Below are 23,129 nucleotides of genomic sequence, written 5' to 3'. Positions count from 1 at the left end.
GTCTGGGGCTCTTGGGGGAAGGCCAGAGCTGGACATATAAGTTGGGAGTCTTTGGCATATAGGTGTTATTGATAGCCACAGAACAGGATGGGGTCCCAGAGAGTGAATGTAGAGAGGAAACATCTGATGGCCACTTTGGGAAGTAAATGAGAAGCTGCCAAAGGAGGTGGAGAAGGAGCAGTCAGTGGGGCAGGAGGAAGGCATGAAGCCATGGGGAAGAGGGAGTGCACCTGGACCAGAGCTGCTCCTAGACAGGGTAAGAGGAAAGCTGAGAAACCACCATTGATTTGATAACCTGGAAGTCATTAGAGACCTTTTGAAGAGGGAATTAATTCAGAGGACTGGTGGGGACAAGAGCCTGACCGGAGTGGGTTCAAGAGAGAACGGGAGGAAAGCAAGGGTGGCAGGGCGATAAACAACTCAGAGGAATTTTACTCTCAAGGGGATAAAAGAATAAAAGAGAGATAGCTGGAGAGGGATGTGGGATCAAGAGAGAACTTATTTAAAGATGAGAACGCTTACACCGATTTCTGGAGTGAGGGGGGTGACGCAGAAGATGATGGTGGAGGGGGGAGAATAGCATGGGCCATGCCCTAGAAGGAGGTGAGAGGTGGACGCCTATTTGTCCACCCACACACTTCGGTCCCTGCTCAATTTCCCCCGCCTCCTGCGCTTAGCCGCCGGGGCTGAGCACTGGGGCAAAGTGGGGACGCTGACACCACCATTGGAGGCGCTCCCCGCTCTGGAGCGGGACACCAGGACACAGCCCATCGCGACAGTCAGCGCTGAGCCGTGGTTGCAGGGCCACAGGCTGCTGACTGCCGGGGGTCAGCGGGTAGGAGTAAGGGCAGGGCCCACAGGTCAGGATCGGGGCGAGCCAAGGGCCCTTCCACCTCCGTCCGCTGCCATTATTTTCTGCCTTCGGTGGAGTGTTCTGCAAACTTAACTTCAAGCTCCCCTGTGTCCTGTCCTCCTCTACTAACCCCACCTCGAGGTACCCCCACCCCGCAACTCTCTACCAAATTCGTCCGATTTAGAAATTCTGGAACCGCCAATGGCTGTGCCTTACGCCAAACTGTGCCTATCTACACGGCGGCCCTGAGAGGCGAGTATCATTGTCCCATTTTTCCGAGTTGGAAACTAAGGTTCAGAGATGACTGAGGTCCAGATCTGTCTGGTTTCTAAGGCGGCTTTCTTTTCATTCCTCCAACGGGAGGCGCAAGGGGCCAGGAGAGCGGCGACTCGGGCTCCGGTTCAAGGAAGGTGTCCAGCAGCCCAGTCTCCGCCCAGGCCCCGTCCAGGCCCCGCCCCACCAAGGGGACCCAGGAGGGCCGTGTCTTACAGCTCAAAGTGAGATGGGACTTCGTGATTGGGCGGAGCGGAAGGATTGGGTGGGGCTTCCCACCGCCCGAGAGGCCGTGACTCTGACAGGGGCGTGGTATCTGGCTCCGCCCCCTTACGCGGGCTCAAAGCGGACGGCGGCCACGGGGGCGGGGTCAGAACTCGGGCGGCGGATCCCAACGCGGCTTTTTGGAGGCCGCTGCTGAGCAGCGCCCCGGCGGGGCAGAGCAGGTACATGCGACAGCGTGGGGCGTCTCGGGCAGGACCAGGCGGGGGGCAGAGGCCTACTGGGGACCACAGGGGGTACTGGGGGTCTTAGCCAGCTCTGCGCTTCCTCCGGTGGGCCGGAGCCCCTACCCCCGCCCCCGCCTTCCTGCGGCAAAGCCGGCTGCGGCGGGGCTGATTGGCGCCTGCGCCGCTCCCTACTCCCCGGATTCGGCCAGTGCATGGGGCCCGGGCGGGAGAAACTGAGTCACGTCGGGATGGTAGCAGGCCTGTGTGGGAGGCACCACCCCCACTGAGCTCCAGGATGAATCTCCTTCCTGGCCACGCTTTGGAGTCCCAGCCCCCACCAGCCTCCGCAGGGGCCGCGCCCCCGCGCAGTCTCCCCCAGCGCCCAGGGGTCCCGCCCTGGCTCCCAGCAGCTTCGACTGGTCCTGGAATGGCTAGGACCCGCTCCAGCTGCCTCCCTCCCCACCCCTCCCCCTCGCATCCCGAGCCCCCGTGTGCTCCCTCCGCTGGCTCTCCGCATAGTGTCAGCTTACACGCCTTATATAGTCCGAGCAGGCTCCAGTCGAGGCCTGCCTGCCGGGACCTGGGGGCGGGGGAGAGGAGCGCCGGCCCCGGACTGGCCTTGCCGTCCAGTCCGAGGCTCAAGGTTGGCTTGGGAGGAGGCCGTGCCAAATTAGCCCTGCGGTCCACTCCTGGATGAGAGGAACCTCAAGACTGGATGCGGGCTCCCCTCACCCTCCCAGTTCCTTAGGGAAGGGGGGTTGCCCCTGTCTTTCCAAAGTGAGGTCTGCCAGCTAGTAGCCCAGCCAGACCTAACAAGGTGCCCGCCTACCCTCCCCCTGGGTGTGCTCAGCGTCTGCCAGTGCCTGCCTGGCACTAGTCCGAGGCTGGTGTCCCGTGATGGGCCTGCTTGTGCACCCACTATGCATCACTCACCTTTTCTCTCCTCTCAGGAGCGGCACCATGGATTCCTTCAAGGTGGTACTAGAGGGGCCAGCACCTTGGGGCTTCCGGCTGCAGGGGGGCAAGGACTTCAATGTGCCCCTCTCCATCTCCCGGGTGAGCCTAGGTTGGGGCAGGGGCTCCCTCAGGAATCTTTGGGTGCTCAGATCTCCAGTGAGTGATGGGAGGAGTCTGAGCAGGAGTGAGCTGAGGCCAGTAGGCCAGGAGGTGTCCAGGTCCAGAGATGTGGGCACCTGCCACAAGGACTCCCAACTAGGCAGATACTAGGAAAGGAGCTCCCACACTTCCACAGCACTGCACTGTACCTGATGCCAGTCCACGAAGCTCCTGGGGCCACCTTCGAGGCTCAGGGAGATGCCATTTCTGGAGGAGGGGAGCCTGAGGTCTCCAGGAAGGGTCTAAGCTGCTTGAGGGAGCAATGCTTGGAGCTGGACCCCGGGCAGGGCACTCTGACTGCAGGATCTCACTTCATCCTCATTGCCACCCAAGGAATAGCAACTCTCAACCTGTTTATCCAGTTGAGATAACTTGGAGAGGTGAAGGGGCTCCTTCAGCGATTCCATGGCAAAGCAGGGATTGGAATTCAGGCACAGGGGTGGCCTGCAGTTTTCGTGGGTGGGTGGGGCGCCTCTCCCCAGGCCTATGTGAGGACCTATATCCCAGCCACTGGTCCCATTCAGGATGCAGTGGCCTTTGACCCCAAGCAGGGGTTGGGACTGGGCTCTAGGGCTGTGACTTCAGCTCCCAAGAGCCTGTTCTGGTGGGGGCGGAGCTGGGGGCTGGCTCCTCCCTATGGCAGGGGGATTGCCTTATAAGCCCAAGAATGCAGCCCCATGCTGGGATGGCCAACTGGTGGCTGGAGTGTGCAGAGCTGGAAAAAAGCTGGCCTAGGCCTGGACCCCTGAACCCCATGAGTGGGCCCCTCAGCTGATCACCACCAGGCTGGCTCCAGCTGTGGGGTCAGTTGTGGGACACAGAACAAACTGCCTGCCCTGAGAGCACGAGGCCAGCCCTTGGGTTGGTGTCTCTGACTGTGGCCTGGGGGTCAGGAGGGGGTGGGGACTTCCTGTCACCATATCCGCTTGTCCAGAGAGGCCCACCCAGGCTCCTGGTGGGCAGGCAGCTATTGGCAGGAAGCCCAGGGCAAGCACAGCCTGGAGGGGGCCAGAGGGCCCAGCTAGAGGGGGCCCCAAGGCAGAGTCTGTCAGAGTTGGGCTTGGTGGCCAGGGCAGGCAGGCAGTCACTGTTCCCAGGGACCCTTCCACAGGGTTCCCTGGAAGCTCCCCTACCAGCAAGGTAGCTAAGGGCAGTGGTGTCCCTACCACATACACCCACCCCATACTCAAGCCTTGCCAGCCCTGGAAACCTACCCTATACTCCCCTCCCTGGGAAAGTGCTGGCCAATGTGGCTGGGGCCTTGGCTGACCTCTGCGCCTCAGTTTCTTCATTGGTGGGGATGGGCAACAAAATAGCCTAAGGGATGGACTTTCAAATGTGGCCTGTTGGGGGCACTCTGAGCCCAGGCTCCCTTGTCAGCAGCCCCAGCATGTGGGTGGGGCCACTAGCTGAGCCCATCCCTGGAGTTGGACCTAGGCCCTGGTGGGTGGGTGTGTGAGGTGGTCTTTTCTGAGCTGGGCTGGCACCCTTTCTCTCCCCTGACCCCAGCATGGAGGGGGGCAGGGAGGGGCTAGGGCTGGCTGTAGGCCCGGGCCTGGGAGATGAGGTAATGTCTGGGACTTGGGGGTTGGGCTGCTCAGTGGAGCCCTCAGGCTGACTCACCCCCTACTCCATGCAGTGTCCAGCCCCCTGGCTTTTCCCTTCCTTGGTCCCTTGGGCCCTCTTGCTTCTCTCTCCAGACACACCCTGCCCCCCCTGCCCCCCCCTTCTGCTTCTGTCTCCCCCTCTCTGATCATTCCCCTATCCCTCCTGTGCTTCCTATCCTCCTCACTCCAGAGAAGGAAGTAGTCCCCAGCTCCCCATCCCCTCTCTGGGAGCCAACTGCTCCTGCTCAACCTGAGACCCCCACCTCAAGCTTAGCCCACACCTCCCAGGAGCCAGCCAGTGTGGGTAGGGAGTGGCCAGACCAGGTTTCCCGTCTACTGACTCACCACGACCTTGAGTAAGTCACTTCCTTGCAAGGGCGTCACTTCCCCATGCCCATTATAAGGGGTTGGATTGGACTAGAGGTAAGATAGGGGATCCAAGCCCTAAACCCAGCTAGGAGGTCAGGGGGTCTTTCCAGCCAGAGGGCTGACCTCTGAGTTGGGCCCCAGCTCTCAGCAGAGATGGCCTGGTAGGGTGGGGCCTTAGGGTCAGGGTCCTGGCCTTGTCTCTTGAGTTGCTAGCTGGGCGACTTGAAGCAAGTTACTTAACCTCTCTGTTTTTCCATGTGTAAAATAGGTATATTCCCAGACTCTACTCCACAGGGTTGTTGAAGGATTCAGTGTGTGGCAGTACTAGGTACTCAATAAATGTAAGCTGCTATTATCCTTTAGCAGGTGAAGAAAGGGCCACCCAGCTGTCTTACCCTTCTAACTTCCCAAGCATGAAATAGAGCCATCAAACTCAGGTCTCCCTTCTTGCCCTAGTGCCATTAGTCTCTGCATATGGTCCCTCTGCCATCTCTCTGGAACCCCTTACCTCCTCTCTCCCTACCTCAACTGAGTCTGAGCATCAGCCTACCTGATGAGCCTCATGGGGCCACAGGCAGCCTGTACCCCTCAAATCTCACCATGTGAATCTGCCTCCCAGCACTTCCCCCCAAGCCTGCTCAATGCCAGGCCCCTTGCCAGATGGCCAGGCAGCCCTGTGGGCTTAGACTTATGAACAGCAGTGCTACTCCTGCCTGTGTTGCTGCCACTAGGCTAGAGGGCTGGGAGGGCCCAGTTGGGTTCTTCAGGGTCACCTCTATCTGGACCCTGGCAAATACCCCACCCCAGGCCTTAAAACTGCTGTTGGTTCCTCCTAATCTCAAGGCCAAATCCTGGTTCCTTCCAGCATTTGAGGCCTTCATAAATAGCTGGACTCTCTCACACCAGAGGCAGCCCATCCCACTCTCCTTTCGCCAAAGCCCACCACTTCCCAGAGGTCATCCTGATAGTTTCAGCTCATACTGGTGGTGACCATTCCTTCCAGCCTACTATTGCTCCTCATTTGCCGTGGGAACCAGGGATTCACAGCTCAGAGCCTGAAGGATTGGGGGGAGAGGGTGATGTGGCAGTTGAGGGCTTGGGGGTGACATCCATATTTATTTACAACCTATGAAGCCCCAGCTGACATTTTGGACCCCATTCAGTCACACTGATCACTGGGAACCTAGAGGTGATGGGGCCTATTCCTGGCGCTCAAAGTGTTCCGGTAGATCCCTGCAGTTGGCCCCAGGACAGGGTGCTAGGAGTGTAAGAGGTCAATGAGAGCACCCAACAGTGCTCAGGGAGGTACTTGCCACACGCACAAGCCAGAGGGCATGTCTGGTGGGTGGAATGGCCTGGGCGAGAGGCCAGCAGGGGCCTCAAAAGGCTGCGGCTGGAGCTGAGAAGCTTGGGTTTTAGCCTGAAGGTGGCTGCTTGTTGATGTCAGCAGTTTCTGGACTGTGGGGAGGGTCCCTGGAGGTGAACGAATAACTAAGCAGGGTGATTGGGGCGATGGTGAAGCTCAGGTGAGCCCCACCCCCTTCCAGATGGCTTCAGTATGCAGCAGCTGCCCAGAAATATGTTGAATGAAGAGGCCTCTGGGTTCTGCAAGTGGAGCAGCTAAGGAAAGGCAGGGTTGGCTGCTGTTGGCCTGAGTTTGGCCTGCAGAGCTTTGGGCCTCCATGATCCTCTGTCTCTCCATAGCTCACTCCTGGAGGTAAAGCTGCGCAGGCCGGCGTGGCCGTGGGCGACTGGGTGCTGAGTATCGATGGCGAGAATGCGGGGGGCCTCACACACATCGAAGCCCAGAACAAGATACGTGCCTGCGGGGAGCACCTCAGCCTGGGTCTCAGCAGGTATGCGGGCGCTGAGCAGGCCTGGCAGGTGGGCACGCCATTGGGGCTGCCCATCAACACCCCTTTCCCTTCTCTTCTAGGGCCCAGCCGCCTCAGAGCAAACCGCAGAAGGTATGTGAGGGGCTAGGGACATCTGGGCGGCAGGCGGGGTGGGATTGGACGTCCGGGCTGACCTGCCCTCCCTGGTGCAGCCTTGGTACCCCCATCCCTGGCCGGGAGTAGAGGGTGGAGGCCAGATGGGGAGTCTGGGGACTGGGAGTTGGGCCGGGGGCTGCCGCACGGTCAGGGTACCACGCGTATCTGCCTGTCTGTCCGTCTGCCTGTCTGCCTCCCGCCGGCCTGTGCTGCAAGCTGCACTAGTCCGCCCTCGCCCTCGGGCCGCGTGGGCGGAGATCATCGCTCCCAAATGGGCCCCTTGAAACCCGAGTCGCCCCTTCCCCGTAGCCTCAGGCCAGATGTGTGGGGGTGGGGCTGGAGCGCCGCAGTCCTCTCCAGTCCTCTCCGCGCCAGGGGGGCACCCCACTCTAGCCAGGTCCCCGCCCCTGCCCTCCCTGCCCGCTCTGTCTCCGCCCAGGCCCTGGCCTCCGCCGCGGACCCCCCGCGGTACACCTTTGCACCCAGCGCCTCCCTCAACAAGACGGCCCGGCCCTTCGGGGCCCCCCAGCCCGCTGACAGCGCCCCGCAGCAGAATGGGTACGTGCACCCTGCCCGCCCACACCCCTCCTGCCCACCCACCGCCCACGCCATCTGTCCACAGCCCCACGCCCGCCCGCTGCCCGCTGCCCGCTGCCCGCTGCCCGCTGCTGCTCAGTCTGCGCTGCGCCCCAGCCCGGGCCGGAACCGTGCGGCAGCGACCCCTGGCGGCCAGGGCGGGGACTGCAGGCACAGGGCCCCTCCGAGGGTGTGGCTCCTGCCTGGGCACTGTCCTTCTGGAGGCTCTGAACGAGGCAGCGCCCCCTCGCTGGTGGCCTGGGGTTGGGGTTTAGTGTCGGGTCGTCTGAGCCCTAGACAGTGCAGCCTTGCCTCAGGCTATTCTGATCCCTTGCCATCTTTCTTCCTCCCCTTGTCTATTTCTGTCCCTTTATCTGTCCATGTGTCTATTTCCTTCACAGGTGCAGACCCCTGACAAGTCAGTGAGCCCCCTCTGCCTGTCCCTCTCTTTCTTCCTTTTGGCACTCTGGGTGGTAGCCCCTCCCCACCCTGGCTGCCCTCCTCTCACCTTGATTGCCCTCCTCCCCTCTCACTTACCTATCCAGCCTCCCACCCAGCAGGGCCCTGGCCTTGCCCTTCCCCACTCTGCCATCACCATAGCCCACATGTACCAAATCTGGGAAGGGGCTGCCCCCGCTGCCCACCCCAGCATGAGGTTCTGAGCCACACCCTCCCCACAGACAGCCGCTCCGACCGCTGGTCCCAGACGCCAGCAAGCAGCGGCTGATGGAGGACACGGAGGACTGGCGGCCGAGGCCTGGGACAGGCCAGTCCCGTTCCTTCCGCATTCTCGCCCACCTCACGGGCACCGAGTTCAGTAAGTGCCATCCCAGGGCAGGGCAGACTCTCTTCCTGGCCCCCAACCCGGGCCTGGGCTTAGCTGGAGCCTGCTCCGGCACCCCGTGACCCTCTGCCAGGGCTCAGGGCTGGGGTGGCCTTCTGTCTGCTCTTGGTCAATTCCTGCCTCTGCCCTCTCAGTGCAAGACCCGGATGAGGAGCATCTGAAGAAATCAAGGTAACAGGACGAGCTCCAGCCCCTCTTTCTCACTTCCTGCCTCTCCCATCCCACCCACCACCCTGTGTCTGCTCCTGGCCGTCCCTAGCCAGGCTTCTCCATTCTTCTTCCTTTCTTCAGTCCTCCCTCCCTTCCTCCCTTCCTCCCTTCCTCCCTTTCATCTCTCCTTCCTTCCACTTTCTCCTCCTTCTCTCTCTGCTCCTCAGGGAAAAGTATGTCCTGGAGCTGCAGAGCCCACGCTACACCCGCCTCCGGGACTGGCACCACCAGCGCTCTGCCCACGTGCTCAACGTGCAGTCGTAGCCTGGCCCTCGCCGGCCGGCTGCCCTCTCTGCCTCTCTCTTTCTGTTCCTCCTCCCAGGGCACCCCCCCTTGGTGCCTCCAGCTTCTGCCTACCTCACCCCTCCCTTTCCTGCCCCTGGACTGAGCCTCCTACTGGCCTGGCCTCGGCTGCCCTCCTGGCACAGGGCCTGACTCCATCTGACACTGTCTTCACTCTTTGCCCTATGGTACTGCTGTCTGCCAGGTCTGTGCTGGCTTAGGCATGAAAATAAACATGCTCGGCCCTGCTTTTTCTGCCTCTGTCTTCTATCTTTGTGGGCTTGGTTTGCATTTGGGGTAAAGGGGTGTTAGATGGATAAGATCCAGTATGGGCCCTGCCAGTCTGGGTCTCAGTGGGTGGGGGTACCCAGCAAAGGGGGCCCTGCCATCAGAAGGAGACCCAAGAGTTGCCCCAGAAGTGAGAGCCCTGCTCCACCTCCCAGCCCTGTGCCACAGACCAGCCAGCTGGAACCTGGCTAGGAGAAGCTGCCCTACCCATCCCTACCCCAGTGGGACCTGGAGTCCAATCCAGCAGCTCTCATGCACCCACGCATCTCCCATGGGGCCAGCAGGACCAAGGTTGGGGGGTGGAGCCATGCCAGGAGCCTCAGCCGTGCAGGGCCTTGAATGGCAGATCTTACAGCCAGGTGCCCAGGACAGAAGCCCCAGCCCCAGCTTCAGCTACACCCCAGGAACCCTGGCCTGGTGAGAGAGAGTGGGCTCGGGCCTGGGGAAGGGTGGGTAGCCTCCAGAGGCATGGGGGTGGGCCCCTCCAAGCTGCCCCGGGGTCTCCCCACTGTCCTGTGGCGTCCCTGGACACCCCCCTGGAGTCACTTTCCTGGCCTTGGCAGGCCCTACCACCCCCAGCCCCACCAGCCGCCCGCCCTGGGCTGTGGACCCTGCGTTCGCTGAGCGCTACGCCCCGGACAAGACCAGCACGGTGCTGACCCGGCACACCCAGCCAGCCACACCCACGCCCATGCAGAACCGCACCTCCATTGTGCAGGCTGCCGCTGGAGGGGGCCCTGGAGGCAGCGGTGGCAGCAATGGCAAGACTCCCGTGTGCCACCAGTGCCACAAGGTCATCCGGTGGGTGGCCCTGTTCCTTTCCTACCATGGTCTTTCCTGATCTCAAGTTCAACCCTGATGTCTTTCTGATCTCTGCTCCCCCATCTATCTCCCCACTCATCTCAACCGCGCCTGGGGGAGGATGAGGATTCGGTTCCCTATTGGAGTGAGGGTAGGGACCTGGGCTGGTTCCTCAGATTCTGAATCCCGCATTCCTTACCCGCAGCCCACCCGTCATTAGCCTCTGTTCAGCATTTGCCCTGGTGAAATGGAGGAAGTGCCAATGACACAGCCAAGCGGCAGCCCTAGATTCGCTGCTCTCTGGGCAAGGAAGGGCCTCCCCTTCCCAGCCCCTCTGCCTCTCTCCTTCCTGCTTGCTTGGTCTCTCTCTGCTAAGCCTCTGAAGTCCCTCCCTCTCTGCGCTGCTCCCCGGCGCCTGGCAGAGTCACACAGCCCCCCAGAATCAGTGTGACAGTGTGCCTTCCTAGTTCTCATCCCAGGCCCTTCACTGCTCTAGATTCCTGTCAGCTCTTAGGCTCTGTGAAGCACCCCTTCCTTCAGACATCCCCATTTATCTGGGACCTGCAGGGCCCTCCCCAGGCCAGATGGAACAGGCAAGCAGGACAGGGTGGGCGCCAGGCTCAGCTCAAGTGCCCACTGGTCTTCAGGGCTCACGGGCACTCCAGGCCTCCTGCCCCCCCAGGGCACCAATTCCTTGGGTTCAACTTATTAGGCCTAAATCAGCAGCTCTCACCCAGTGTAACCTTCCTCCCTTTTCCAACACTGCCCCTCTCCCTCATCTCCTGTCATCAAAACAGTGCAGCTTTGTCTCTCTTGCTGTGTGACTTTGGTCAAGTCACCTCCCAAGCCTGTTTCAACCCTATTTGGAGATGGAGAGAATGAACTTTCCCTGCAAGGCTTTGTAGTAGGTGTTGGGTAAACCCCGTGGGGTTCTGGCCAGGAGCCCCAACTTCGTTTGCATCCATTCCCGCTCACTGCCCTTGCCTCCTGCCAGGGGCCGCTACCTGGTGGCACTGGGCCACGCGTACCACCCCGAGGAGTTTGTGTGCAGTCAGTGTGGGAAGGTCCTGGAAGAGGGTGGCTTCTTCGAGGAAAAGGGCGCCGTCTTCTGCCCGCCCTGCTATGACGTGCGCTATGCACCCAGCTGTGCCAAATGCAAGAAGAAGATCACTGGCGTGAGTGGGGCTGGCGGGTGGCTGGGAAGGCAAGTCTGACCCTTGAGTGTTGAGTGTTGTTGAGCAACTCCTGAGCCTGGGAGCTCTCCCTGCAGGAGCCTATTGGAACCTCACCAGCCTAACAGTCGGGCTGCTATATTGACCTTACTTTTCATTAATCAGGATCCTCTTAACAAATGACCTAAATCCTACTCAAAAGGGCTCAAGCAAGAGAGCGTTGGCGCAAATAATCAGAAAGGCTGAGGGGTGCTAACTTCGGGCCCAGCTGAATGTGTATCCCGAGGTCATCAGGAGTCTTTCTCCTGCTTGCCTCTGGTTTCATCTTTGTTGGCTTCGTTCCCAGCATGCTTTTCCCTAGAAAGCGGCAAAGATGGTGCCACGGTGGCTCCAGGCTTACATCTCCCCAGGTTAGCACCACAGAGTGATGGAGAGCATCTCTGTGCCAGTTGATGTATCAAGAGTCCCCGTGCTGATGCCCATTGGCCTGGCTTGCTTCACATGCCCATCTCCGAACCAAGCGGCGTGACTCTTAATTGGCCAGGCCTGGGTGACACCCCCTCCTGGAGTGGGGTCTGGTGGCCTTGCCTGAACCACAGGACTGGTTCCTTGAAAATAAAACCAGGATGACATTACCCAAAGAAGGGAGGTAAGTGCTAGTCAGGCCAAAACAAGAGATGGCTGCTGTGTGGGGATTGCATTCAGCTTCGGTGATAGAAGACCCCACCACAGAGGCTGAAACAGAAGGAGTAATATTTACTTCAATCACAAGAATTCCAGGGGTGGAATAGCAGCTCAAGGATGCCTTCAGGCTTTTCCTCAAAATTTTTAAGTTCTGAAATCCTTAGCATGTAGATCTTTGTCCTCAAGTGTATTGTATCATGGTTGCCAGATAAATGGTTGGGTCAGATGCTTTCTTTTAATGAGGTTTTGCCTTTTGACTCTGGAAGAAAAACCAGGAACTTGCATCTTTATCTCAGTTGTTGGAATTGTTATCCTGTGAGCACCTGGGCCATGGGGGAAGCTGGCAAATCCAGTATTTTAGCTTCTGTCCTCTGTAAGAGAGAAAGGCAAAAGAGAAGGGGGTTGTGACTGGCTTTGGGGAGGCTAATGCACAGTGTCTGCCGCCCCTAGTACATATGAAAACGGAAACTCTGAAAGATGACATGATGGGCTTGAAGGACACAGGACTATTGATTTGCAAAACCAGAAATTTAGGCTCAAAAACTTGTGATTCAAAATCCTATTCTTCCCGCTGAGGCTAAATATGCAGCATAGCCTGGCCTGGTCTCCTGCAGGGCAACCTAGCTGCCACCCAGAGCTGGGCTTGGGACTTGGGTCAGCACATGTCATGGGTTAAGAGTGATGCACTATCTACCTTCTCCCACTCGTTCTCTTTACTGAGTGTGGGCAGTATGCCCCCACGCTAGGGGCACCTCGTGAAGAGACAGGTGTGGCCCTGCCCCCAGGAGCTCACACAGAGGAAGGGGACTCTGAGGGTGTCAGGGGCTGAGCAGCCTGAGGAAAGGGGAGCATAAGAGGCAGGGTGACAAGTTGAGGGGGTTTCAGTTGTACCTGTATGGAAACTGAAGTCCAGAGAGAGGCAGAAATTGCCCAAGGCTGCAGAGCATGAGGGCCGAACCAGAGCAGCCCCAGGCACTGCTGACTTTCAGCTTGGGCTCTTCTTGCCACTTATGCTTCTCCCCATTTCTGGATTCATAGGCAGAGCTTCCAGATGTGGCTAGAGAGCTCTGTAGTGATGGTCGTGTTAGTGACGATTACCTTGACCGCAAGTGATAGAAAAAATAATGGCGGCTATCACTCACCTAAGAAAGTCCAGAGGTGGGCAATCTGGGACTTGTAGGCAGATCCAGGCTCCTGTATCTTGTTTCTCGGACATTCTCAACATTGGCTTACTTACCACTCATAGTCCAAGATGCCACTTGAGCTTCAGGCAAAATTTTCACGTTCCAACCAGCAGGATGTTGGAATGAGAAGAAGGGGTGGAAGGCTCTTGGGAGCCATCTTTAGAAGATGCTGCCACCCAACCCTTCCACTTCCATCTCATTGCCCAGAACTCAATCACATGACCACACTGAGCTGCAAGGGAGGCCGGGAAATATAGTCTGGTATAGCTATGTGCCCAGCAAAAAATGGGGGTTCTTCCATCAGTAGACTGGAAGGGAAGCAAGGATATTATCACAGTCTTGTGTTGTGGGTCATTTACTACGTGTAGGCGTCCAGCTAATCATACTACGAAGTCAGTTTGATGATTCTCATCTTACAGATGAGGAAATTTTGCCCAAGATCACAGTGATTTCTCCACCAGCCTAGGCCATACCCTGTTGGACTGTTCTAGCAGAACGGGCTGGATCCCAGGACCTTTCCTAAGCTGGCATCTGGGTTTGTTTCCCACAGATCAAGGCCCTTCTGTTCGCTGATGGCCCTGCCTGTGTTGCACGGCACTCTTGTCCCTCCCTGCCACAGTTTTGGGTGGGCAGGGTTATCACCCAGGCCGCAGATGAGGGGGCAAGGCTCACAGAGCCTGGCTGGCTCCTGGGTCCTAGAGTAAGCCCAGAGTAAAGTGGCAAGCCCTGCTCCTGCCCCAGCCCAGGCCAGTGGTTCCACAGTGTGGCCCAGGGGCCCTCAGCTTCCCCTCTTGCAGGGACTCCAGGGCCTGACAGACCCCAGGAAGCTTCTACCTCACCCTCCCATGGGGCAGGAAGCTAACCTTCCCAATTTACCACACGCTTTGGGCTCTGCTTGTGCCTGGTGTTTGGGACTATGCCTGCTCTCGGAGCTCAGAGTGGAGCATGGGGAGAGAAACACAGGACAGTCAGGTTGTTTCAGCAGAGTTGGAGGGGACACATTAGAGGGGACCTGTCCCCTGGTCTGGGGACCCTCTGGAACACTATGCTCTCAAGGCTCACCACTCACCACCAGCCCCCCTCACTCTGTGCTCCAGCCACATGGGCTTCTCCATTTTGCCAGTGTGCTGTTCCCTTCACCACAGGGCCTTTGCACAGGCTGTCCTCTGCTAGGAATACTCTTTAGCACTCTCTTTACCTCATTTCTTCTGATCCGGGACTCAAAAAGCACTTCCTCAGGGGCACTTTCTCTGATACCCACCCTCCCCACCAGCCCAGGCTCCCCACTGTTTGCTCACTACCTTCCAGTCCTGTTGTCCCATCTCTTCCCCAGGGTGAACTTCATGGGTTGGAGCCAGGGCTGTTTTGCTCACGCATTATGCTGTGCCCCATATATAGGAAGTGGTCAATTAAGACTTGAAGGAGTGGATGGAAGTGGCCTCTAAGCTGAACTTAAAACATGAGTAGGAATTAGCATGGAGAAGGATCAGGGGAAAGTGTTCCAAGAGGAGGGAAGAGCTGTGTCACAAGGCAACACCCAGGGCGGAAGAGGGGGGCAGGGGCCGTGTTAGAAGTTCAGAGCTGGGGACTGCTGAGGTCAGGTGTGCCTGGCAAGCTTCCCCAGGGCAGGGGGAGACAGCTAGAGGAGGAGAACTGAGCTGCTGGCCCTGGGTCAGCATGGTGGGATGGGAGAGGCAGATAGATTTAGGAAGCTTTGGGCATAAGATAGGGAAAACTGGCTCACGGGTTCTTCTGGAGACTGGCAGAGACCTGCCTCCCTGCCCACGCTCCCACTGGGCCCAGCTCTGGGCTCCCTATGCTCCTGCCAAGACCCTGTTCTGTGGGCTCACAGCCAAGTTCCTTCCCCCAACCCTTTGTCTTACCCTTGCAAAGAGGCAACACCAGGCAGTGGGAAGAGCCAGCTTTGTAGCGAGCCAGACTTGGGCTCAAAACACATTTCCACCATCTATTGGCTGTATGACCTGGGGCAAGTCACTTTCTCTGGACCTCACTAAAATGGGGGTGGCAGTAACTTCCTGCCCAGGGTGGTTGAGAGGTATATGTGAGATGTGACAATTTTTTTTTTTTTTTTGGTCACTCCACACGGCTTGTGGGATTTTAGTTCCCTGACCAGGGATCGAACCTGGGCCCTCAGCAGTGAGAGCATGGAGTCCTAACCACTGGACAGCCAGGAATTCCCATGACAGATTTTATAGAGGTCACACGGGCCAGCTGAGAGCTAGGTGCTTCCCACACTTATGTCTTACTTGGTCCACACTGTTTCATTTTTAAATTAATGGCCAACATTGAAAAACTGGATTTGACTTTAACACCTAGATTTCCACCTGAGCCTTCCAGGCATTCCTAAATGAAGTGGTCAGCACCACCCCTGCAGGGAGAACAGGTGCTCTCCCACAGCACAGTCCCCACCTGGTCCTGGCAGGCACTGGGTCTGGGACCCCTGGCTTCAGATGTGGGACCATCTTTATAACACCCCTGCAAAGCTGGGATTAGGCTCTCAGTTCAAAAGGGAAGGAGCCAAATGTCAAGAGAAGGTAAAGCTGTTGGGCAAGCCATGCAGCTAAGGTCTGGCTGAACCCAAAGATCTGATCCCCCCTCCGAGCTCCACACTGCCTTCTGCCTGCTCCAGATAGGAATGCTGCTGCCCTGGTTGGCCCGAGGGTCCCAGCCCCAGGGAGAGCTCAGCCCACCAGCAGCCTCTGCTTTGGCAGGCCTCCAGCGGAGCAGGTTAACTCAACTCACGAGCACTTGTGATGCATACCCACGGACCAGGCACTGTTGGGATATACCTGCTAACAGAACAGTTGGTATTTCATGCCCTCCTGGACCTTACACTGGATCAGGAAGAAGGGGGTGGGGAGCAGACAATAAGCATTAGACAAAATAGGTAAATTACCTGGTAGTATGTTAGTGTGGAAAAAAGAAAAGCGCTATTGGTGGTGTCAGAGTGGGCCTCATGGAGAAGGTGACCTTTGAGCAGAAACTTGAAGGAGGTGAGGGGTAAGCCTTGCAGGTATCTGGTGCAGAGCAGTCCAGGTAGAGGGGACAGCTGGTGTGAAGCCCTAAGACGGTGTGTCTGGTGTGTCAGCCATGGATGAGAGGCCGTGTGGGGAGAGCAGAGGGACAGAGGCCAGACTTGCTGGCCTCTGGGCCCTTCCCAGGGCTTTGGCTTTTGCTCAGAGAAATGTGGACTAGGTAGGAATTGGAGCAGAGAAGGATGTGACCTGGCACAGGTTGATATCAGTCTGTAGGGGCAGAGGAAGGAGCACAGAAGCCAGTTTCATGCAGTCATCCAGGTCAGAGGTGCCCAAGGCTCACATCTCACATCACGGAGGCTGTGAGAAGTGGTCAGAATCTGGACGCATCTTGAAGGTGGACCCAGCAGGATTTCCTGGTGGACCTGAAGTGAGGTGTGGGAGAAAGCAGGGAATTTGGCCCATGCGGATGGAGTTGCCATCAACTGACATGGAGACAGCTGTGGGAATGCGAGAGGTTTGGGGTACAGAGATTGGGAGCTGAGCTTTAGACATGGCGTGGTGGACAGCCACGGGGAGACCTCAGGGTTGGAGAGAGAAAGTAGCAGCAATGCGTGTGCAGACGTATCATTTACCCTGAAAGAAAGAGGACCCAAGCCTGCTTTCCTGTGTCCCCGGCTCTGGAGAGGAGGGTGCTGAGCTGCCAAGTGACTGTCGCTTCCTCCCAGGAGATCATGCATGCCCTGAAGATGACCTGGCACGTGCATTGCTTCACCTGTGCGGCCTGCAAGACACCCATTCGGAACAGGGCCTTCTATATGGAGGAAGGGGCCCCCTACTGCGAGCGAGGTATGGGGTGGAACAGGCAAGGAGGCGGGGCTGGGTGAGGGGGCGGGGTGCGGGCAGGGGAGAACCCAGGGTCCCCTTCCTCTCTGTGTGTCTCCAGACTATGAGAAGATGTTTGGCACAAAATGCCGAGGCTGTGACTTCAAGATCGATGCCGGGGACCGCTTCCTGGAGGCGCTGGGCTTCAGCTGGCACGATACGTGCTTCGTGTGCGCGGTGAGTGCCCCTCCTCCGACTCAGGCTCCGCCCCCAGAGCCCTGTGTTCTTCACCACCGTCCCTCCCACCCATGCCTCTGGGATTCCTAAGTGGTTGGGAAGGGGCCTCTCTTGCCACCTCCAACCCCATGTAACTGGACCTTGGCTGTTCCCAGATATGTCAGATCAACCTGGAAGGAAAGACTTTCTACTCCAAGAAGGACAAGCCCCTTTGCAAGAGCCACGCCTTCTCCCACGTGTGAGCCCCTCCCACCCACTGCTGCCCACCCCACCCTGTCCAGCTGGAGGGGTTGCTGGTTCTGGAGTCATCACCCCAGATTTCTGGGTAGGGGCAGCAAAAGTTGCCCAACCCCGACTCTTGGCCTGAGCCTGCGGTTCCCTGAGCCCCTGCCCACCCGCTTCACCTCCCCCCACTCCCTCCACCACCTCTGCACACTGGTGCTGGCCACACCGGCCCCTCTTCACGTACAGTGCCACAATAAACCTGTATCCAGCTGTGTCCGGTGTGCACTTCCCCCTACGCATCAAGAAAGGTGGGATCTGAGGCACGTAGCAGGGTGGAGATTAAGTTTTCCAGGGCTTACCATCCTGGTGGTCCTGTGATGGGGACATGGAGGACTCTCAGTCAGCAGGAGGAGGCAAAGGGGAATCGCATGTGCTGGGCCCAGGACCCGCAGAAGTGGGGGGCGCCTGGGCTGGCCTGGCGTGGAGGTCAGAGAAGAGGAGTTGAGGGGCATCCTCAGGGATGGGACATGGAAAACAGTACGCCAGAGTGAGGGCCTAGAGGGACCGCTGCCATCTGTGTGCTGCAGGCAAAGAAGGTGGGGCTGGAGAGGGCAGCCCTCCAGTCCTGGGAAGCCACAAGTGCCAGGACAAGGAGCCAGGACTGCTTCCTGAGGACAAGGTGGCGGTGGGGAGGTCAGGGCACAGAAGTGTTCAGATCTGTGTTGTAGAAAAAGCCCCGAGAGCCGTGAGTGGGGTGAACAGAAGGAGAGAGACTGGGAGGAGGGGCAGGACTCAGGGGAAGAGAAGAGCAACAAACCAAAAGGCAGAGATGGGATCCAGTGACAGGTCCCAGGGAGCCCAGAGTGGAGACCTGGGATGAGAGGTGAGGAGAGGAAGGAAGGCAGGTCTGCTAGACATCTGGAGTATACCAGTCATTCCTCACATCGTCTTACATGATCCTCCCAGCAACACTGTGAGGTGCCTGCAGTTATTCTCATTTTATAGATGAAAGCTTAGGAGACCTGACCAAAGTCGCACAGCTGCTGAGCCATGAGCCAGACTAGAAGGCAGGCACGAAGCTGGCTGCACTGTCCTGGGACTGGCCGTCACTGAGTGCCACGCTCCAGGGATGCTCCTTCAGAAGCTTACTTCTGCCTGCTACCTCAAAACCTGGAGGCTATGGTGGTGGCCCCATCTTTCCCTGGGGTCTCTTGCTTCCCACTGGTGCCCTCCACTACCCCAGGGGGACTGTCATTTCTCCTGTTCCAAGTTTGGACTGGAGAGGGACTGAGGAAAGGCCCCAAACTAGGCCAAGACAATTCAGTGTGCCCATGGCCACCTGTCCTCCAGGGCTCCCTTGGCATGAGGAACCTCAGCACATCTAAAGTTGTTGGCATTCTCAACAGGTGCTTGGGCCTGTCCTCTTTAAGAGAAGAGACGGGCCTCTCTGTTGTGTTCTCTCGAGGACCCCTGGAGCGTGAGTGCAGGGCTTCCTGTGTTATTGGGTTGGCCAAAAAGTTCGTTCGGGTTTTTCCAATTTCATGTCGTCTTTCCAGAGCCTAGAACAACAGTACCTAGCACATGGTGGATGCCCAGTGAATGTTTGTTGAATGACTGAATGAGGTGCCTATGGGACATTTAGGAGACCAATTCAGGGAGCAGCAGAAGATTCAAGTCTAGATTCACCTTGGATTCAATTTGGGAGTGAGTTTGGGGCAGTTATCATAGATACTTGTCTTTGATGCCCAGAGAGGGGCCCAGGCAGGTCACATCAGGAGCAAGGCAGGTAGGATGTGGTTTTCTTTCAACATAGTTATCCCTGGCTTATTTTTTTTTAAAGAATTTCTTGTTGCCTTTTTAAAAATATTTATTTTATTTATTTATTTAATTTATTTTTTTGGCTGTGTCGGGTCTTTAGTTGAGGCATGCGGGGTCTTCATTGAGGCGTGCGGGATCTTTCATTGCGGCGTGGGCTCTTCGTTGTGGCACGCGGGCTTCTCTCTAGTTGTGGCGTGCAGGTTTTCTCTCTCTAGTTGTGGCACACGGGCTCCAGGGCGCATGGGCGGCACACGGGCTCTCTCGTTGAGGCACGTGAGCTCAGTAGTTGTGGCACTCAGGCTTAGTTGCCCCGTGGCATGTGGGATTTTAGTTCCCTGACCAGGGATTGAACCCACGTCCCCTGCATTGGAAGGCGGATTCTTTACCACTGGACCACCAGGGAAGTCCCTAGACATCCTTGGCATATTAAATGCAGAGTATCTTTCACTTCCACAAAGAAATATACTCTCTCCCACTTCTCTTGAACCATGAAGCTCTCTCAGTCCATCCTTGGTTTCCATGGAGAGGGGTGGATGGTGAGTGCTGCTGGAAGCCGTCTGGGGGGGGCCTTCTGGGGGCAGCCGTGTGGGAATGCTGAGCTGTAGCCAGATCTGCCAGTTTACCAACAGCGTCCAGAGATTCAGACTTCTATGTGAAATTTGGTTTTTCAATGTTGGCAACTAAGTTAAATTTTTAAAAATCCTATTAAAAAAAAATAAACGTGGACCAAATCCAGTGTGAGGATGGCCAGGGCCGCAGCATAGAGAAGACATGAGAGATGGGGGAGTAGCGACATCACAGCACAGGGCAGAGAAAGCAGAAGGAGCCACCAGAAGTGGAGGATCACAGCCTCCGGGTGGGGCAGGAGTGTTTCCAGAAAGAGTGTCAACCAGGCAGGAAGGCTGAGGAGTCCCCATGGCCTTTTGCAACTGGGTGACTTCCGATGCCAGGGTTGGAAGATCAAGGGGGAGGGTGTAGAGAGTGTGTAGATGAGAGTGTAGACGGCTGTCTTAAGAGGCTTGGCTGTGGTGGGCCCAGAGGACCACTAGCCATCGTGGTCAGCTGAGTAGCCAAGAGGGGTGGAGGAGGCAGCTTAGAGGCTCCTGCCAGGGGAAGGTGGTTGAAGAAATTGGAGGGCCGATGTAAAGGGAGAGTAGAGCAAAGAGCAGAGAGCTGGGGACTGAATCTCAGGATAGCAGAGCTGGTCTGGATGGAAGTATAAACAAGCATGGGCACCTGCTCTGAACAGCCACCTCTCTCTCTGCCGGAACCACAGAGCAATCTCTTAGATGTCATTTAATCATCAAAACATGCTTAAGAGAGATGTCATGAAAGGCATGTTTCAGATGAGGGACCTGAGGCTCAGAGAGGGAAAGTGACCTGTCCAGAGCCACCCAGCCTGAATGGCCCGGGTCTGCTGCTCCATGGATCAAAGGCCAAGGTGCTCCCCACTGCACGTCCAAGCACCCGCCCTCCCCAACACAGAACTGCAGGGATCACGGTGTTCTCAAGCTTGGGTGTGAGGCTATGCAGGTGGAGGCCAAGGGTACTGGGAAATGTCTTTGTACTGGGCATGGGAGGCCATTAGCTCCCTTGGAGAGTGCAGTCCCCCCACCCGAGGGGGCAGAGCCGTTGGAGGGGGGCTGAGTGGGCAACTGGAGAGACAGCAGGCCAGGGAGGGGCATTTCCCAGCTCTGAGCAGCTTGAGCTCGTTTGAAGTCAGCAGGGAGACAGGCGGTGGAGTACAGGGTACACAGGCAGGAACTGATGATTCTGGTGCTGCCTTCTTGGTGCTGGGCCCCAGCTGGGCCTTGGAACACTCACAGGGTACACAGGGTCCTGCTATAGGAAGGGAGCTGAGGCTAGGGGCTAAAGGGCCCTGCCCCATGGCACACAGGGGGCAGCAGCCAGGGCTGGGATTCGAACCTGAGTTGGCCTGAGTCCAAAGCCAAACCCGAGAGTGGAGGAAGGGCTCCTCCCCAACTGGGACCTAAAGTGGGGCAGGGTAGGGCGTGCGGGGGTGACCCTAGGGTTCCAGGAGCTATGGTGGGGCAAGAAGAAGCTTGCTGGGAGCCTGCGGAGAACTCAGGAGGCTGGGGTCAGCCCTGGGAGATTGTGCAGTGGGGTCACTACAGAGTGGCCAGGGAGAGTCCCAAGACCAGCCTAGGTTCTCCCGCTCAGGGCCCGGGGGCAGTAGAAGGTTAACTCAGCTTTCACCCATGTCCCTTGCCACTGACAAAAATGACTACTACTTGGAGACTAGGTCAACTAGGAAGGACTCTCAGCCGCATTTCAAACTAGTTTAAGCAAAAACAGGGATAGCCCAATGATTATAAAGACACACGTTATTAAGAGGACTTAATGCTGGAATTATTTACCTTCTTTTTCTCTTTTCTGTACTTCTATGTTTGCCTGTCAAAGAAAAAAAAAAAAAACAGGGATAATCTGTCTCGTTTAACTTAAAAGGTTAATGGCTTCAGACATGGCAGGATCCAGTACCCATGGATGTATATCAGGAGTCTCTGAGCCCCCGGGTGTGCTCTCTGCACCCCCCACCCCCAGATCTCCCCCTATCTCCATTTCTCAGTTCTGCTTTTCTCAGTGCTGGCTTTATCCTCAGGCAACTCTCCCCATTATCAGCAAAGACGCCCCTCAGCCAGCTCCAGGCCCACATCCAGTGGGGCCAGCTCAGGGCTGGCTCCCATTGGACTGACTTGGGTCATGTGTCCATTCCTGAAGCAGTCACTGGTTCTGACCCACTGGCCTGAATCACATGCTCCCCTCTGGAGCCTGCAGTGGAAAATCAACTGGAAGACAGGCAGGGATGCCTGACCATGGACGTCCACTGCACTGGGCAGACATCCTGCCCTCCACGCCTAGGATCCCTGCCCCCTGACTCCTTCCCTAGACCCCACAGCTGTAGCCTCAGGAGCTACTACCAAATTCCAGGCCAGCCCCTGGATGCAAAAATGGGGGTGCTAGAAGGGGAAGCAGGGAGGGTGTGTGCTATGCTGATGTGATACAGGACAGACTGGGGTTCCCATACAGATTTTGCTACTCACCAGCTGTGTGTTACAGGGCGAGTAACTGCCCCTCTATGAACCTCGGTTTTCCCAGCTGTGAAATAGTAATAATGGCCAACGCGTCAATAGCATCTACTATGTGCAGTTGCCATTTTAAGCATTTTCTAGATACTTTTTAAAAATCCTCAAACAGGGTCTTCCCTGGTGGTGCAGTGGTTGAGAATCCGCCTGCCAATGCAGGGGACATGGGTTCGAGCCCTGGTCTGGGAAGATCCCACATGCCGCAGAGCAACTAAGCCCATGCGCCACAACTACTGAGCCTGCGCTCTGGAGCCCGCGAGCCACAGCTACTGAGCCTGTGTGCCGCAACTACTGAAGCTCGCACGCCTAGAGCCCGTGTTCCACAAGGAGAGAAGCCACCGCAATGAGAAGCCCGTGCACTGCAACGAAGAGTAGCCGCCGCCCCCCCCCCTCACCGCAACTAGGGAAAGCCCACGTGCAGCCAAAAATAAATAAATAAAATAAACAAATTTATTTAAAAAAAAAACTCCTCAAACAGACCCTATGAGGTGGGTACCATCATTATCATCCCCATTTTATAGTGAGACAAGAAAGGCCAAGCAGAGTCTAAAGTCACACGGTAGTCTGTGCAGCTCAGGAGCAGAGCTAAGTGATGAAAGTGGCTGGCCCCATGCCAGGGGCAAGACCTGGAAAGTGCTGGGAGCATTGTAATGATGAGGGGGCAAATTTTGAAGGTGTGCTTGGTAGGAACTTGCAGAGGGAGGGTGAGGGCAGAGAAGGCTCCACCAGCTGGTGCTGAAAAAGCCCTGAAACCTACATGTCAGCCTTGAAGCCTTCTCTGAGAGGTGTGGGGGAGCGCAGAGCAGGAAGGTGGGCGTGGAAGGGCGGGGCTGCAAGGAGGAAGGGGAAGGGGTTCTCGCTTCCTAAGCCTTCATCCAGTCACATCTTATCCTCACAACATGTTATCAAAGAGGAAACTCAGAGAGGGAAAGCATTTTACTCAAGGTCACACAGCGAGTGACCAACTTCTGGATCTGAATCCTCCCTCTTTCTTGGCTTTTCCACTCTGGGGACCCAGAAGCCATTGGACTAGGCTCCCAGTGCTGAGGGGGGGAGGGGCAGGAAGGAGCTCGAGATCTAGGAGTGGGAGAGACTTGAAGGGTGATCAGTGCTGGGAGTGGTAGACATGAAAGCCTGGTGGGAGGGCCTCCAAGGAGGCACCCAGCACCCACCCACCAAGGCTGAGCGTGTGGGTTTCAGGGGCAGCAGGTAGCTGATGGGAGGC

General features: G+C 57.3%; 1 protein-coding gene and 1 non-coding gene across 7 annotated transcripts; both read left to right on the top strand.

The window, feature by feature from the left end:
• The first annotated feature begins 1,484 nt into the window (after nt 1-1,484).
• PDLIM7 (PDZ and LIM domain 7) lies at nt 1,485-17,256 on the top strand. Of its 6 annotated transcripts, XM_057540329.1 has the most exons (14): nt 1,485-1,572; nt 2,526-2,631; nt 6,372-6,523; nt 6,604-6,634; nt 7,098-7,216; nt 7,636-7,656; nt 7,915-8,051; nt 8,213-8,249; nt 9,214-9,275; nt 9,422-9,659; nt 10,654-10,834; nt 16,424-16,544; nt 16,642-16,757; nt 16,913-17,256. In XM_057540329.1, the coding sequence occupies exons 2-14, from the start codon at nt 2,536-2,538 to the stop codon at nt 16,997-16,999; spliced, it is 1,398 nt and encodes a 465-aa protein (XP_057396312.1). In that variant the 5' UTR covers nt 1,485-1,572; nt 2,526-2,535; the 3' UTR covers nt 17,000-17,256. The 6 variants fall into 6 exon arrangements, with proteins under 6 accessions (XP_057396312.1, XP_007169846.1, XP_007169845.1 ...); XM_007169784.2 differs by lacking the exon at nt 7,098-7,216 and having other exon boundaries at nt 7,636-7,652; XM_007169783.2 differs by lacking the exon at nt 7,636-7,656.
• Nucleotides 17,257-21,119: 3,863 nt separating this feature from the next.
• Nucleotides 21,120-21,243, top strand: LOC114236273 (small nucleolar RNA SNORD97). The gene has a single exon (XR_003622244.2). It is a non-coding gene; the product is annotated as a small nucleolar RNA SNORD97 (small nucleolar RNA).
• The last annotated feature ends 1,886 nt before the right edge of the window (nt 21,244-23,129 follow it).

This window comes from Balaenoptera acutorostrata, chromosome 2 (genome assembly GCF_949987535.1).
Source record: "Balaenoptera acutorostrata chromosome 2, mBalAcu1.1, whole genome shotgun sequence".
NCBI lineage: Eukaryota > Metazoa > Chordata > Mammalia > Artiodactyla > Balaenopteridae > Balaenoptera > Balaenoptera acutorostrata.
Note: the sequence above shows the minus strand (reverse complement) of the source record. Positions and strands in the feature narration are given on the sequence as shown.